The sequence below is a fragment of the Perna viridis genome, chromosome 1, assembly GCF_037379345.1.
Source record: "Perna viridis isolate PV_CMFRI_1.1 ecotype Kerala chromosome 1, ASM3737934v1, whole genome shotgun sequence".
In the NCBI taxonomy this organism is placed as follows: domain Eukaryota; kingdom Metazoa; phylum Mollusca; class Bivalvia; order Mytilida; family Mytilidae; genus Perna; species Perna viridis.
Genome location: NC_142445.1, coordinates 61,078,438 through 61,097,014, shown reverse-complemented (window position 1 = coordinate 61,097,014; position 18,577 = coordinate 61,078,438). Strand labels below are relative to the sequence as shown.

Genomic DNA, 18,577 nt, shown 5'->3' with positions numbered 1-18,577 from the left:
AGAGTATATATACATCGATGCAGTGATATAATCCGGGATCTATCTCTAAATTTGATTATTTTTACATTTGTTTTCTGTGAAAGCATGGTTCAAATTGCTATTTAATGGATAGGAATTAAAATTGTCTCACGTAGAGACTAAATACCAGGGACGATGCCAATTAATTTCCTTCTAATCGTAATGCAGATGGTTTCGCAATCACACTGATCATCAAATTCTCACAAATGCAGAAACCTGAAATTCGTATAAGAGATGTTGATCATTATACAAGCCTTTTTTCATGAAATATATTTTTTAAAAAGTTCAACATTTCCTAAGTGCATAATTATGCAATCTTTACTGTATTATAATCATTTCTGAATCAGAGTGTAATTACACGAATAATTAAACATTTCGCACTCAAAAGCTTATCCCTTCTTCACAAGCATTACCACTCTAAATTACTTATCTAGTAATTACACCACTTTTTATCAAATGTTGTTACATATTAAATAAATGCCAACTACAACCAAGGACTAAATATATACTACTCCTTCTGCATTTTAACGTATTACCATCTATAGGTCATATATAGTGGAATTTATTACCCATTTATTGATATCAATAAATATTCAATAACATGTTAATAAATATTCAATAACATGTTAATAAATATTTAATAACATGTTAATAAATATTTAATAACATGTTAATAAATATTTATCAAAATGTGCATTATTGCTATCAATAAATAGATGAATTAGTAACATGTTGATAAATCATTTATTAATGTCAATAGATTGGACAAATTATTAACATGTTAATAAATATCAATTAAAGTGTTATTAAATCTTATTTTGGATTATGCATGCCGGGCAATATCTTGTAAATTGTGCAATTACAAACACCTTTCTGGCCACGATTAAACCATCCATAGTGGCATCCTCTTTACAACTCGTTGATAATTCATTTAGTTATTGATTTCAATCAACGGTTTAGTAATATGTTAATAAATATTTATTAACGTGTTGATAAATCATTTATTGATATCAATAAATAGGTAATAAATTCTACAACGGCTTGCCATACTGAATTTCAGTAATTCATTTATTGATATCAATAAATGATTTTTGATCAATAAATAGATAATAAATTCCATAACGGCTTGCCATATAGTGATACCATTTTCATCTTTCTTTTTACTAATTTAGATCGAAGATCAGGACCGATATAGTAGTCGCCACAGCCTTAAGATTTGTAAAGCCCGCTAGCCCCTGCAATTATCTCATACTTCCGCTGTAATATAGTCCCATTAATTTGCATACCTTAATTATTAAGGTTCAAATGGAGATAGTTAGGTTCATTTTATAGGTATTTCTAAAAAATCAAATTTAATTCTATGTTATTCACACCAATAAACAAACCAAATAAACAACGTTTACTGCGAAATAAATATGTTGATTAGTTACAATGCAGTATTGTATTAACAAAGATGCAATTAAAAATAGTTGACGCCTAACCTCTTCAGTACCTGTTCATTTCTATGAACATACTCGTTCACTGTCGAAATATATATTCAAGTTGCCTATTTATTTTTAGACGCATAATAAAGCTAGAAATGAATTCCATAGAAATGAAAGCGGAATTCTGAGTACCAATTGGAAGAGCTGTCTTCAGACATTTCATGCAGGCCTTGGCGGATCCAAATATTTACAAGAAAGGGGGCAGTGAATCCGATCAAGAAACTTATATAAAGAACAAGGTTCCATGCTGTTATTTGCTGCTAATTTGTTTGGCATTTTTTTTCTTCAAAAACTGTAGCACAAGAACCGAAACCATCCCGATGTATCACTCACTGTAACGTGTATTTTACTTACCGCTACCGCCTCGGGACATCGGAAGCCCGGAGACGACAAATAAAAATGAAAATTTGCTGACGCGATGGCATAGGAATTTCGATGGTGTATTCGCGGAAAATGTCGCCCATCTTTGGTCTGATGATATTGCTTTTTTGTAATTTGCATTATATTTAGCTATTTTTGCCATGTGTAAAGATAACAGAACTGCATGTGCTTCAGGGCAATTAAAGTGCATAGCCAGTGTTTTCTGCACCGGACACGTGTGTTGGAATTATATTCTAAGCCTTTGGCATTTATTTTACTATGTACGTGTGTCTGGAATTTGGGGTCCAAGAAATTAATCACTCTAAATGACACATAGGTGTCTATGCGATAATTGTAGCACTTGAGTATAAAGCTTATCAACTGAAGAATGTAGCTAGTTGAGAAGAACATGTATCCAAGGACATCATTTATTTCAATGATTTGACTGACAGTTTCGACCTAGAGGTCGATAAATTGAATTTCGACTCGAAAATTTAGAAACTGGGAATGGCCAATTAATAGTTTGTAGTTACAAATTTACGCAGTATATGTCGTATTAATTCATCTCGGTGTTCTGTGTAAACCGACATTGAACCTAAATATTATGCAAACTGACGCACTGATACGATGCATCATGAATTTGGTGTGTGTTTTTTGTAATGTCCTTCCTGATCACAATGATGAATTTAAAAATAAATAGAAGTGTTCAAAATTAACCATTTGCACCAATAAGCTTGTGTTTAGGTACGCTCAGATTCGATCTTTCCTGTTAGCCTATATTTTTTTGCAATTTGACGATTATTTGAGGCGTAAAAATTCAGACGATCGATATAAATTGATTCAGTACATGAGTACTTTGATTTATCTTTAAAATTGGTTATGAGACATCGCAAATAGCAATCCTTTAGTCAACAGAAATCGGTTTTCTATTAATTGCAAAAAAGTTTTGAAAATTCACGAATCCATATAACCAAGGACTTTATATTATACACTCCCTAATATAACAAAAGATTTTATAGTTGACCATATTTAACTCCTTGATATAACTAAACGTAAATTAACATGTGCTTATTCTTGGTCACGAACTTCCTTATTTCAATATACACAGTATATTTTGCACATACCTTGAAAACAACCACTAATTGAGGCTAAATACTGGGGGAGCGTATTTTCTAAAAATAAAATCTGGTGGTGTTAAACCGTTACTACAGCGGCACATACAATGGGAACGAATGTAAGAGAGGACGACATGGTAATCGTATACAATGCACGTTACTTTCCCCTGCAATAATGTTCTCATCATCGAAAATCTGTTTTTTACTTTTTTAACAACCTGTCATGCCTGTCAGATGAATAAGATCGAGGACACTTTATTGAACAGATGCAACCAGATATTTTTTTTCAAATACTTGTTTCAGTTTGTATTCACATGTACGTACACAAATTAAGTTTTCAAATATTGACATTTTCATATTACAAAATATAGATTGACTAGAACTAATTAATCTGTCATTTAGAAAGCCATGCTTATCATTCTACATTCATCTTTTACTAATCTGACGTATTTTATTTATTTATTTATGCTGCTTTTTATAGACCGAATTATTCAGTTGTTTCAAAAGTCTATGTTTATCATTCTACATTCATCTTTTACTAATCTGACATTTTTAAAATTTTTTTTTTTTTAAACACCATAAAAAAATGATAATAAATAAAAAACGTCAGAATTGTAAACGATGAATGTAGAATGATGAACATGGCTTTCTAAACGACAGAATAATTCTGTCTTTACAAAATCAAACTTAATCATTCATACTATACTATAGTCTGAATTTCCTCTGACCCTGCAACCTACTCCAACAAAGTAAGAGGTTGGAAATCCGTTCGTCTGTACCCCAATGGCACCAAGTAAGAAAGTAGCTTGCAATGCACCTCCGGTTTATTTTGACAATTGAGATGTCGGGTCTGAGTTAGAATCATATGCCAACAAATTTTTTTTTGTGTGTGTGGCAGATCATTATTACTGGGGTAGCTCGAATAACTGCAAACCTTGGTATTAACTGAAGACTAGATAGAAAATCTAAAAACCAGGTGTATATATCTGAAAACATCAATAAAATATGTTTTTGGATGGTATAATGCCAAAATTAAAATTAAGTTTGTTTGCCGTCCAGGTCTGAAAAAAGCCGCCAGGTCAAAAAATTATTTTTGGGAAAATCTTTTTTCTTTTTTTTTTTTTGTTGCTCTTGTAAATTTCGGAAAATGGAATTTTCATTGGACCCGACACAGGAACTAATTGGAAGTCACATCCGGCAGTCACTAAAACGCTTCATCTCAGATGATTTTTTTCTTTGTTTCCAGTGATAAAAACTGGAAGTGTAAGATACCTCATGCTGTGCGTTTCTGCCAGCTTTGGGAGGCAAGCTGAGAGGAATAAATCTAATCGGTTACTAGAATTTGCAGATGATTTGACATGGCGAGATGTATTGGACAGAATGTTGACAGAAGAAAACGATATTGTCAGAAAAGTTTTTAGAATAGGAGTAATAGATAGAAAGCTGCATTGATATTTCTGAGGTAGCATGTTATGTCTTTCAGTGTCCAGTCATGATATGTGTCTGTACTGTCAGAACATCACATTTTCAAAACCACAAAAAAATCACAAAAAAACAAAAACAAAACAAAAAAAAAAGGCCTGTCTGGTCTGTCTCAAAATCATGACCCAGACAAAGGGGAAACAACGATTCTTTTAATAGTAGCCTAATTGCTCACTTTGTTATTTAAACATACTTGAAATAAGTTTTTCATGGAAAAATAGTTTTTTATGAATATTCCAACACTTTCTAGCTACTAGAGTCTGTATTGATTGATATGGCATCTGTACTTTGAAATTAGTCAAGTGTCTTTCCAACACCATATTGATTATTACATACTTTCATTGGGTAGTTAAAAAGTGTTGTAATATGAATAAAAAACTACTTTTTCATGAAAAAAACATTTAATGTATATATAAATAACGTACAAAGCAATTATATTGGTTTTCGGATAAATACACCTTGTTTTGAGTTTTTCCATCTTGTTTTTGCAAAAAAGACAGGTTTTCAGTCATTCAAGGTACAATAGTGTACTATTCTCAGTGGCTGTGAGATCCAGAAAAAAATTCGGGGGTGGTCCTGAATGAATGTCATTTGGCTTGATTTTTTTCTATCCTCTAATAAATGTAGAAGTCCAGTTCCCGCTAATGAATGCCTTCTTCCCAACTTTTGTTTTTTCTTGTGTTTTTTGCTTTTTTGTTTTGGTATTTTGCCATTTTCCCAGAAATGCTTTGTACATGTAAGCTGGTCATGTGCACAGACTTTATGTAATTATTAGTGGTTAGATGACAAAACACCTGTAATTGAAAGTATGATCTAAATGAGAAAATGTAAATTACGAGCAGTAATTTTAAGAAGGTAGATAATGAGGCCAACATATCTTTCTGACCAAGAACACTGGGTTGTTTTCTAGTGTAAACATACTTAGGAACAGGAAATCCAAATTTATTATCTATGAGTCAGAATGAAATGGTTCTTTAGAAGCAAGGATTTTTGTAATTAATTATAAAAGTTCCTGGAAGAGGTTTGTATTTGTTATAATTGCTGAGTTGTTGTTAATATGTACATACACAGAGCATAATTCATGTTTCAGTGAAAGGGAAAAGTGATTTTTCCTTCTCTGGTATGATAGGGAGAAGTGAGTTCCATCAGGCTATTTTATCATATGGCCATGGATATATTTTTCAATATACTAGTATACTAGAAATAGTAAACAAATAAGTTAATTTTCATATTTTTATTGGATAAGTTACATTTCATTAGCACCACGATAAATACACATAAAGTATTAAACAAAGCAACTCTACTTCTGCTTAACTAAAAAAATTGTGACAATTTTTGCCAAAATGCTAATGATATATGATCATGGCATCCTGCTTTAACTTGTGTTTGGATATTTAATGACCTAAAATAATTATTTAGAGGTGAGGGTTCTGGTCAAGTACTTGATATTTTATTATGTTACTCTGAAGTTCTCTATGGCTAGTTGCTTAGACAATTAAATACCAGGAAAACAAAATTGTCCCTATACTGCTATTTTGACACCTCCTTGTAAATGTATTGCATTCCATTCAATTATTATTATTACTGTTGTACTTGAAGAAATTACACCTTGTGAAAAACTGAGGTTTTGGCAAAGGGGACGATCCAGTGCGCACTGAAACCAACCCCTGGATCTGCCACTGATTCTGACTCTAACCTGATATATCACATACATGGTGGTCAAAGATATTTTTGATGGAATAATAACTGAATGTCTATTTCTTATCCTGTAGTATCAGTTTATCACAATTTAAACTTTATGTAACTTTTCATTAACCTGCCTTTTCATATATTCTTGTTGAATTCCAATCATTTCCTTTCATTGTTTACAATTTATATTAAATGTACTTCCTGAAGGTAACATGATTTGTGTAACTTGTACCAAATTCAGGTGTATTTGATCATCCTTACATACCCTCAATTATTTCATGGAGCGTCATGATCATGTGACAAAAATTTTACACACAGGTCAACCTGAAGGTACTTTCATGCAGGTGACATATACAGAAGCTAGCCTACCAGATAGGAAATATATACTCTACTGTTCTTTAGGTAAATAGGTAAAGGGAACTAACTAAATGGCAGTGATAAATATATTACTCACTCTGTTTGAAAGCATAATTTATTTTAATACACATTTGACTGATATTTATGCTACATGTATATCTGCTGTCACCTTTTGAAATATGTACTGGAAAATCATTACCAGGGCTTGCATGTACATACTTCATGTAATATAATAATTGAAAACTCCTGTCTATTGAAATACCTAACAAGACCATAGGTGTTGACTCTCCCACTTTCAGCTGCAGCCTTCCTATATTTCATCATATAAACTTATGGCAAAATGGAACATATTGCAAGGATAAAAATTAGCAGTTGCCCAGTAGCCCATGGCTACTAGATTTTGAGCTGGGCTACCAAACTTTTGGGTAAAATTTAGTTGAACATAGAAAATGAACCTTTATGAAAGGTAAATTGTATAATTTTAAAGGCAGCTTCCCAATCGACACATCCATTTGTTGTGTCTAATGTTGTTTGAAATATTATTCATTGCAGTCAAAACAAAACTGTTAATTATATAAACAAAAAGTTTAATGAACCATATATTTATAACAACATGTCACTTCAGACATGTAAGTGACTAACTACTGAAATTTAACTTAAAATAATAAAAAATAAAAATAATGATCACTGAAAATTAATAAAGCTTGTGACAGATATATAAAACAATACTATATAATTTCAGTTTTAAAAGAAGAAAGGAAAGTGCAAAAAAATATTGGTTTTTGTGATTTTGACAGTGTTGAAATTCTAGTCTAAGCAACATGAAAGCTTTCACTGTAATCAGATTATTACTGGGATTTACTGAAGATCTATTTCACCAGTAAAAAGGATGATAGTTAAAATATGTTGCTATAATGATGCTTCTACGATATATTAAATCTCCCTCTTGGAAAACTTTGGAAGGGAGATTTTTTTTTTTTTAGTTTTCAGAGGTTAACACCTATGCATATCAATAACAAACAGGAAGAGGGCTGTAGGGTCAGAGGAACTTCAGAATACTTTGTGGTACCTCCAATATGTTAATTTTTTTGTCTTTTACCAGAAGTAGTCATATTATCTGTATACCTTCTTTTTGGTTTGTTTCACATTCAATTTTTGTCAAATAAGCTTAGTAGGGGATAAGTAAACAAGACAGACAATTGGCTGGCTAAACTTTTCAATATGATATTTTCCCACAATCAGTACAAAATTCTTCACTTTGTGTCCTGGGCTTCATCGTCATCTGTCATCTGTCATTTACTTTTCTTTTAAAATCTTTTCCTCTGAAACCACTTGGTGGATTATTACCAAACTTGGTCACCAACATCCTTAGGTTATTTTATTTAAAAATGTATTGATTATATAGATCAAGTCTAAAACATGGCTGCTATTGCTATTTTTAGACCACAGGGGTCAAGTCACCAATTTCTATATATCTCAAAAACTATTAGAGATATTTGAAAATATATGGACTTTTCTTCTTCAGCTTGAAGAGCTCTACAAAATTCTGCATTGGGTCAAAGTTGTCAGGGGACTTCTTGTTAGAGTTATTTGGCCTTGAAAGGCAAAAAATGGTGGGTTTTTTTTTGCAGTTTTTAGCCAATACTGTGAAAACTATAATAGATAAAAAACAACCTTTCAATTGTTGAAATGATCTTTATGATAAGACCTACAAAAGTCTTTATTGGGTGAAAGTTGTCACACAACTTCTTGTTAGAGTTATTGCCCATGAAAGGCAAAATATGATGTTTTTTTTTGCAGTTTCTGCCAATATCTTGAAAACTATAGGAGATAGGAAATAAACTTTCCACTGATGAAATGAACCTTCTGATAAGACAAAAGAAAGTCTCTATTGGGTCAAAATTGTAGGACAACTCCTTGTAAGTAAGAGTTATTGTTCTTAAAAGAATCCAAAATGTTCAGTATGATAACATGATAAGATCTTTTTCTGTTATCCAGAAAACCAAAGTTGCTGAATTTGTATATATTTCAATAATGTTTTGATGATAAATACGTATTGATATTAAAAGTTGAATATGGCATTACTTTTGATACTAAACATTTGAGTGATTAAGGCTCTTGTGAACCTCTTGTGTGCAAGAATCTTCTTTATTTTTTTTCAGTGTAGATGAAGTCACTTTGCCAGAGAATCCCCACTATATTTAGATTTGATAGACTAATTAATTGCTGTACCAAACAATTGTTAGCTATGGCTTCTACCATCCCAACTGAAATTCCTAAGCCTATGATTGGAGTGTGTCAGGTGACATGTACAGCAGACAAGGAAAAGAACTTTCAAGTTTGTAGAAGCTTGGTACAACGAGCTAAGATTAAAGGAGCTCAGGTAAATTTACTGGAAATGAAAAGAAAACCAAGCTCTTGAGTACAATACTTAAGAAATCTACATGATGACAGTGAAGTAATCATACGCTAAAATAAAGGGGTAGGATGTGTAGTTTACCAAAGCTATGACCATTTTTGTAGTTTTGTGGAAGTGTAATTGCAAGAAGTGCAGCAGTTCTGTGGGTTGTTCCCAATGTTGGGCCTTTAAAATTGGAAGTTACTGCTTCACTGCTTGTACTTGGCATGTAGGAAGTATTCAAGTGACAACAGGTTGGGTGGGTGTCAGAATAATGTGTCTGAGTGGGAAGACATGCTTCCACACAGGTTGTTGCTTCTGTGTACTAGCACATTAGAATCCTGTTTAGAAGGTCAGACTGATACAAAGCAGCATCTTCAACGTTCTGAAACAAAGTTATCAGGTTTTCAGATTCCTATTGTAACTTGCAGATGGTGTTTCTACCAGAAGCTGTTGATTACATTGGAGAATCTAAACAACAAAGTATTGAGATGGCTGAATATTTGTCTGGTACAACTATTTCCCAATACAGAGATTTAGCTAAACAGAATGGAATGTGGCTATCCATTGGTGGCTTTCATCAGAAGGTCAGAATAGTACCTTTTGCATTTTAGTGTTTTCATTTGAAGGATGTTATAACTATATTGTTAATCATACATATGTTAAGCCTTGAAACTCAAATAGGGAGATTTTGAAATTTTGGTTAGGAGTTTTAACATTGACAAATAGATTTAATTTTCAAATTATGTTTTGAAACATTAGTGCACATTTAAAAGCTTGTAGTGCAATTTTTCCCAAAATTGTTTTGTTTTGTTTTGTTTTGTTTGTTTTTTTTTTCAGACTGAAAATGAGAGTCGTGTGTTGAACACGCATGTTGTTATTGATGACCAGGGTGAAATAAAATCATCGTACAGTAAAACACATCTATTTGATCTGGACATACCTGGAAAGATCAGACTTTGTGAAAGTGATTATACAATACCTGGAAGTAGAATAGTCCCACCTATAGATACACCAGCTGGTAAAGTTGGTCTTTCTATTGTATCCTTTTATCAATACTGTTTCAGTCTTACTCTCTGATAATTTTTATGATTGAAAATTACAAATGTTGTCGTTCCCTTTTCTGGTAAATTGTATGGAGCAGGCATCCTATCCACAATTGGAGAATATGATCACATTATGTAGTAATTACAGTTGACATTACATAAGTTGCACTAAAGATCACAGTTAATTTGATAAAAGCATTAACACAGAAACATGTACATGAGATATGGTAGTTTTAAGATGAGTATTTTTTGTAAAACTGTTACAAGCTTTTATTCATTTGAACTCCATAGTCATTACCACTGGTTTGCTAAAACTACAAACTGCTTTATTTATAAAAAAATGTTGATTATTACACTAAATTTGTTTGTCAATTTTAACTCTTTTCTTTAACCTTTCCTCAACAATATTAGTGCTATGACCTGAGATTTCCAGAAATGTCTACAGCATTAACCAAACAAGGAGCAGAAATCCTGACTTATCCTTCAGCATTCACAGTTCCTACAGGATTAGCTCATTGGGAAGTAGGTAAATACTGTCATCTTAATGGAAGAAAAAAATTATCTATGACTGAAGATGGTCACAGGAAATCCCTATTTCACATCATATTAACAAACATTTAAAACAACTCACAAAATGTATAGCATTTGTTCATGTCCTGTTATAGAATTTACTTATATATGTACCTGTATTTAGATTTATGTGTTATACATGGAGTAGTATTATCTGACTAAATGTAGTAGCTTGTATACGATTTAAACTACTTCTAGAAAGATTTGTTCATCAGTATGTCCCTCTGAAAGACAAGCCAATAATATAATTACTTTCACAAAAAGCTTGTCCTGAATGTGACATAATTGAAAATTCATTTTATTCTAACTTTCCTTTCAACACTTTGGGCTGTTGTTTACTATTCCTACTTCCAGTATGTATGTCCCAGGCAATAGGGCCACCTTAAATGCCATGTGATGTACAAGTAACTGTGTATGTGTCATAGCATGACTGTATAGTAATTATACATTGTAGGTGTTACTGAGAAGTAGAGCCATAGAAACACAATGCTATGTGGTTGCTGCTGCACAGACTGGAAAACACAATGAAAAGAGACAATCTTATGGACATGCTATGGTATTATATTGTATTTAGTTTAAGAGTTTATTGTTATTTTTTATATGACTGCAAACAAATTATGCGGACATATAATGGTATTATGCTATCATCATTGTTCTTACTAAATTTTGTTTATTTATGATAACTGGATAAAAATTCATTGGATCTTTTTGAAATTTGAACATATTGTTCAAAGCTCTATAGTTGCTGTAGTTTCTGTCTCTTATTTTTAATTGTTTAATTGTGCAATTTTGTGTTCTGACCAGTTGTTGTGGCCATAATGAATTGTATGTCTCTATTTTTAAGTTAGCACTCCAGCTAAGAATCATGCAAAATGTGATTCATAGCTGAGAAGCCTACCTTTTTTTTATTTTTGATATTCTGTTTGAATTTCCATAGTAAACAGAAGTTAACATTTGGTTTTTCATATAACCTGTGTTCTTGGCAGATAAAAATTATAAAATGCAGTGTCGATTTTAAAATTAAGGGAGATAACTTTGTAAATGACATGCAAATACAATAGAATCTATTGGATTTTCAATGTTGATTATCTCTTAAAAGCAGACAGATTGGAATGAATAATTACACATTTCATAATATAGACCCATAAAACAACTTTAAATTATAAAAATATAAAAATATGTAGCCTTTTTTGGGGTGTATCACATTTTACAGATTTTGCATGATTTTTACAAAGACAGCTACTTAAATATATCAAAAACTAAGATTTTGTCGCCACTTGCAGGAAGTGAACAAAGTTCAACATGTTGTGGTCATATCATGCTGCACTCTATGAAGCTCTTTATTTTATGATTACTTGATATTATTTTATGTCTTATAGATGTAGGGATGTCACATTACATTGCTAGAAAACTTTATGAATTTGTTTAAAGGTGGCTAATTTCATGGATACTGTAAATTGGTTATATTTGGTCAAATTTGAAAAATGTCTTAGGTACAATCATTTGTCCTTATTTGTCTAATATAAAAGGAGCAAAAAGAAATGCTGTGCTTAGAGTACCCTATTTGTTAAGAAACCTATAAAGTTGTACCAACACTTGTACATATCAACAATACTTAATGTTGTAAAAAATTGTAGGATATACATATTTGGTCAGTGCAGCAATTTCAATTCCACAAATCTGTTACTATAAGGTTGTACCATTATTAGTGTTAATAGGTATTTAACAATTAATTTGTAATGTTACATGCCATTTTACATTTCTCAATATTTTATGATTCTTTGGAAATAGCAATCATGAAAGTGCTGAGTGCTTAACTGCTTCTGACAGTGTCTTGACTTATTTTCTTCTTTTTATCAATTGCAAAAATAAAAGATCTGTTTTCATTTATGTTTAGATAATAGATCCATGGGGAGCAGTGATAGCCCAGTGTAGAGAGGGTACTGATGTTTCAGTTGCAGAAATAGACTTAGAATATCTAAAAAGTGTGAGAACTAACATGCCAGTGTGTAACCATAGAAGACCCGACCTTTATGGAGAAGTTCAGAACATTTCAAAATGTGAGAGTATTGAAATAAGCAAAAAATGTGGCTGTTAAAATATTTTCTTATTTTTATCTGTGTCACCAACAGTGAAAGCAGATCTAGTAGCTGTCTGACCCCTTTAAAATTAGGAGAAACCTATACTTTGTGTAATCTGTAAGTTTAAAACTCTACAATTTTTTAGGCACAATAACATATTGAAGACGTGTAGCAAATTTAATTAATTTGTTCCTACCTTTTTACTATGTTGAATTTTGTAGTTTGGGTCCTTTTATGCTGTGGAGGGTATCTACTTTGTATAACCAGTAACACAGAAAGTGAATATAGCAAATACTGTAAAATCAGTCATTTTGGGGATTCAATGCTCTGGAGAAAATATGAGAAGTTTCATTTTCGCCATTCGCCACTTGGAAAAAAAATAATGAAAATTAGAAATATTAACCAAGAGACCCTTACAAACGTCAAAAAGTCATGTCAGTCAACTGGTACTTGGATGCAATACAATTCAATAGTCAATTATTATCTTCATCTTCAACAGGGACCTAACCACAAGTAAAAAGTTGTGTACTAGAAATTAAAGTTAATGCTTTCATTGAAACTTATGCCTTAGTGTGAGGGTCTGCTTGGATAATTAATAGCTTTTACGGAAGATCTGTCATATCATTTAAATAATATAACACTGTTTCATGCTTTACAGTTTTGATGTACACAAGCTGAAGCTATGCGCTGACAAATATATAAAAGCGACACATTTTAAGACATGTATGGATCTTGTTTTGTTAATACTGTTAATAAAAGGCAGATGTGTAATGCAAATGACTTAGGTTGTATTAACTATAGTAGTTAAACAAGTCATATCACAACAAAGTGCAGACTTATTGACTTTTCAAAGAAGATTGGAAAAAAGGCTATAGTTTTAGAATTTGTACCGAAAAACTTTTTTTGTTGTAGGCTTAACCTGTGGTATGGATGACCACGAGATCTATAAGTTTGGACATTGCCAGATAAAAAGAGCCCAAGTATTCTATAAGACACAACTCAGTTTTGCTTTTGTTAATATCAAGCCAGTTCTTCCAGGTCATATCCTTTTATTTAACCTCACAAAGTTTCTATTTTAAATGTATCATAAGTCAGACCATATAATCTATAACCACAGTCACATGGAATCAGAAACAATTTTGTCAAAGACTAAATTGTGGTTCAAAATACTGTAAACAAACTTATTTTTTTAGTGATTTATTTTCGATTATTTCTTGAGCAAGTAAAAATGTGCAAGTCCCTTTATTACAAATTAGATTTTAGACAGATTTAAACTGTGAAAACAAAAATCAAGGAAATTGAATGATTTCCTAACATGTGATAATATTGGTTGGTTTCCAGCAAGAGATTTATCAATCTTGTAGTAGAACCTATAAATGCCTCTTCTGTTCAGAGTTCAACTGTTACAGCAACTTTTGATACTATTTGATAAAGTAGTAGCAAAGATTGTATTTCTTTTTTAATGTTTCTTTTAAGAAATATAAAGTTTTCTTATATTGGCACTTTCCCTTCTGTGATATTTTTTAATAAGAATGCACTGTGAGTAAGGGGGATAACTCATGTCAGATCAATAATTTGTATGTACGCTATGAAAATGTACAAGCTTATGAAAAACACATATTAATTATTGTGGATTTTTTCTTAGTTTGACTTGTTATACTAGATACTATTTTCTTTAATATCTCTTTGCACTTTTAAGGTATTTTAACAAAGACAGCACTAAAGAGCAATGTTTGGAAGGGAGATAATTCATAGATATTTGTATAAAAAGCACTATAAATTTTATGGGTTTTGAATGATTAAATAGACACCTGATAAAAAGTAGCTATTATTTCATTCCTTATATATGTTAATTTTAAGCAAGCAAATTTAATTACTATTTGGAAACCGTCATGTGCCACATAACCTTATATATCTGGTTACTCTGGTATACTTTTCTCAAAATATCTTAAAGTGCAAGATTAGTCGTAAGTTAAGAAGTCATAATATATCGAAGTATAATGACGTCATAACTTACGACTATTTTTACACGTATGATTTTTTGTGAAATAGACTACTATTAATTTTTATATGGACCCGTACTTTTAAAGTACAACCACCTAAAGAGATAAGTTCGTAATATGACCCTTGTTGTGGAAACCTACAGTGTTCTTCCTTAACACCATATTACATGTTCTGGTTGCTCCCTTGAGACCAGCTGAAAGATTCAGTGATCTGACACCTAGTGAGACGGCTGACCTATTCACTACAGTTCAATCTGTATCTAATGCTACACAGAAACACTTTAAAGGGACATCGCTTACTATAGCATTACAGGATGGGAAAGAGGCTGGACAAAGTGTACAGGTAGTTCATGTTGACAGATTTTAGGAATGATATTAATTGTTAAAACAACATAAATTCAAAATTAGGTAGACTAGTTTGAAATACACCAAAATGAAGAAAACATTGATGTACATATGGTATATTGTATTACTAGTAGTATATTATACAGTTTTAATGGTCTCAGTTGATATTAACCAACAGCCTACTATTATTAAAAATCATTGAAATAATAGAAAAAAAATTAGCAGAAGATTCAAAATTTGTTATCTACATTTTTGTATTCTAAATTATTTTACTTACTTTACTCAGTGGCAGATCCTTCGTGTTTCAGGGGTGGGTGGAATTATGTTAGATCATGCAAAATTTTGATAAAAATTGGCAAATAATAGTATGAAACCCCCTTTCAAAATTGCTGGATCTGCCCCTGTTACTTTACAATGGTTACTTTGATATAAAATTAGAAGATTGTTAGTATTATTATTTATTAAAATTAAATCAGTTTTTTGTGTATTGTTCATTTTATGAAAATGTTTGCAATATGGCAGTTACCTTTTTCAGTACAATTAGTTATATAAAATTACATTTAAGCAGAACATGTCTTTGTTGTCTACATAATTTTTTATGAAGTAGATGTGTTCTTTCAGATTCAGGAATATTAAGATGTCTTGCTCTTTCAGTTATCAGTAGATTTAAAACTTATTCTTAAATTGCAAGTCTTTGGTCTATCAGTCCAATTTTTGTTCTTGTAAATACCATTCATTAATCCATTGTTTTATTTGTAATAGCTTTGCTTTATATATTAATTATTGATTAGATAGCTGTAGCCTAATGAATTTAACCGTTTTTTTTTTTAACTTGTAATACCCCTGCAAACAGAGGTTTGTTTTTTACATTATTTCAAACACACTATTTGCTCATTGAAAATACATACTTATGTATACCATAATTTTGCAAGATGACAGAAAAGAATGTTCTGTGTAATAGGTATGACATACCTTCAGATTTTCAAAGTTCATTATAACTGAATAAGATGTAGATAATTGTCCATTCACAGGAGTGCCACTTACATATAATTGTTTATAACAAAATTCTTTTATTTTTAGCATGTGCACGTACACATTCTCCCTCGTAGAGCAGGTGATATACCCAACAATGATGATATTTATCATGAGGTATTTTTAATATTCTTTGATTAAATCGTACAGAACTTAAGCCATTATAATGTGGGCAATTTAAAATTTTACTACATTTTTAAAGATATGAATGGATCAAACTTTACCAACTAGGATTCTTTATTGGTGAAAATGTTTTAGAAGTTTTATTCATGGCAATTACACCCCCCTTCACATTTTTTCATGATCAGTGAAAATCTTAACCTTTAGTAGTATGATTTTCCAGTACATTTGTACTATGTAATAAATTCTAGATGTACAAGCATGACAGTCATGGAAAAATGTGTACGAATCTTATTTATTCCGCCTTCATTTATGGTTAACATTTGAACCGAGATTTGGAGATAACCTAATCTATGTTTCTTGGTTAATTCTAGCTTGAGAAACATGATAAGAAGATGAAACCATGTGACCTGAGGTCAGAAGAGGTCATGGCAGCAGAGGCATCTCAATTGCGACTCTATTTTACTCAATAAAACAACATGAACATAATAAAGACATTTAAACAGAATGATAAACAGTCTCAAACATATTTTAAGTGACTTTTCGTGGGAGAATGACATAATGATCACACACTACACATGTGCGATATGTCATATTCATGTTCATGTAATTTTATAATTTCATTGTTTTGGTACTTAGAAACATATTTAAATGTAAGTCTTTTAAAACAAGTAATTTCTGTATACAGGTGGTTGCATAGGAAGGTTATATTGTTCTTAGAATTGTTTTTATCATACTGTAATTCATTAGTTTTACACAAACTTAATGAACAGCTTACTGTGGAAAGGCTTTTTATGTGAAATTGACTGATTCTCATGTATTTAAGTTTATATAAATAATATGTTTATTTACAATAACTGTATTTTATTTTTAATTTTTATCATGCAATTTCATTTTAAACTATTATACCTCTACTGTTTTAAGAAAATAAGGTTTTACACCTTTTCTTAACTATCTTTAAATAATTGGACTTGTAAGTCCTTTTTTTGTTGTTTGATTTATGATCCTAAATTTTATCTGTTGAAATTTTACACTTCCAGTCTTAACTATTTCATGTTGTACAGGAAAACTTTTATCTTAGTAATATTTTATATGAGTGGGATTATCCCTCAGTACAACATTATATACAGTAATTGTAAGTGCCAGTATTGTTTATCCAGAAAGTTTGTCAAACAGTTTTTCTGTTTATCCAGAATTAACATGTATATTCTTCATCAAAATAAAGATCGTTTTAGACCTAAATTGAATTTAATATTTATAGTGTGATGGATACTGTCTTTTTTTTCGTTTTTAAGGTAAAATATATGTTTAATGTTGCATGAATTATGAATATTTTATCATTGTTTAAATTACTTTTTTAAATGTGATCAGATTTAAAAAAATGAAACTTCTGCATTTTTTTTTAGATATTTACTTCAATTAGCATGGGTATGAAACAGCAGTTTGATACAGTGTTATGAAATAAAACCTGGACAAAAAAAAACAAGGAAACAATTACCTTAGACCTTGCTGTCCAATGTTGTTACATGACATTTTGAACATTTGTCCTGTATCAGGTTTCTCCTGATTAAGATTTCCCTGCCTCTGGTGTTCTAGTTTTTCCCCAAGCTCGCTGATTTGTTTTATTTTGAGTTACGAAGGGATTTAGAAGAAATCCTATGTTAGAATATGCTTTTATGAAACCAGTCCCAAATCCTCATATAGCACAAGTGCCCATCATGAGTTTGTTTCCTTATCCATAAAGACAGATTTATATCTCATCATTAATTTCTTCTTTAAAATATGAGGTGTAAACAACAGCAGGTGGTTCTAGTGAAGAAGAGAATATTTATACACTTAACACTTGCTGATTTTTATATTTCCCATATTTCGTCCATTTTATACCCCCTGCAAATGATGTTTTGGGAGCATGTACTGGTAAGTTTCACCCTGTCTGTCCATCTGTCAGTCTAAACAATTTTCTTAACACCTTGCAGCATTGTTATGAAACTTTGTGGGATGGAAAATAACCACATGGAGATGTGCATACTGTCAGGAATTTGTTTTATTTTAAATTAACAAGCAATTAGACAAAATAAACATCAAGAAAACTGCAGGCAATGATGGTATATCTATCAAATTATTAAAACTAGCAAAACCAGTGATTCCAAGACTTATCACAGAATTGATCAATAAATCATTATAAAATACTGTATTCCAAACAAAGCAGGCCCAAGTTATTTCCATTACATCTGTATTTCGACAAGGATATGGATGTAACACAAAGTTACTAAAAATTCTTGAAGACTAGAAGCAATCTCTAGATAAAAACAAATACATCACATCCATTTTAATGGATTTAAAAATAAATTTTTTTATGTTTACAGCATGATCTTTTACCTCAGAAATTAAAAGCCTACGGATTGTCTCAAAATGCACTCAAACTCATAAAAACCTCTCTGACAGACAACAATCAATGAAACATGGTACAGCACTGT

General features: G+C 31.2%; 1 protein-coding gene across 4 annotated transcripts; it reads left to right on the top strand.

Annotated features, from left to right (window-relative positions):
* The first annotated feature begins 3,129 nt into the window (after positions 1-3,129).
* LOC148629693 (nitrilase and fragile histidine triad fusion protein NitFhit-like) lies at positions 3,130-17,491 on the top strand. 4 transcript variants are annotated; one of them, XM_088555362.1, is made up of 13 exons: positions 3,130-3,293; positions 6,467-6,550; positions 8,306-8,424; positions 8,668-8,888; positions 9,335-9,490; positions 9,744-9,944; positions 10,361-10,471; positions 10,974-11,075; positions 12,417-12,579; positions 13,513-13,643; positions 14,773-14,946; positions 16,029-16,097; positions 16,475-17,491. In XM_088555362.1, the coding sequence occupies exons 4-13, from the start codon at positions 8,673-8,675 to the stop codon at positions 16,571-16,573; spliced, it is 1,422 nt and encodes a 473-aa protein (XP_088411488.1). In that variant the 5' UTR covers positions 3,130-3,293; positions 6,467-6,550; positions 8,306-8,424; positions 8,668-8,672; the 3' UTR covers positions 16,574-17,491. The 4 variants fall into 4 exon arrangements, with proteins under 4 accessions (XP_088411488.1, XP_088411477.1, XP_088411507.1 ...); XM_088555351.1 differs by lacking the exon at positions 6,467-6,550; XM_088555381.1 differs by lacking the exon at positions 8,306-8,424.
* The last annotated feature ends 1,086 nt before the right edge of the window (positions 17,492-18,577 follow it).

What these genes read in the sequence shown, in the direction of transcription:
- LOC148629693 (XM_088555372.1), top strand. Translation starts at nt 8,673, where the DNA reads ATGAAGTCACTTTGCCAGAGAATCCCCACTATATTTAGATTTGATAGA. An exon ending in CAGGATTAGCTCATTGGGAA is followed by an intron (nt 10,472 to 10,973) that starts GTAGGTAAATAC and finishes TATACATTGTAG; the next exon opens with GTGTTACTGAGAAGTAGAGC. An exon ending in AGCCAGTTCTTCCAGGTCAT is followed by an intron (nt 13,644 to 14,772) that starts ATCCTTTTATTT and finishes ACCATATTACAT; the next exon opens with GTTCTGGTTGCTCCCTTGAG.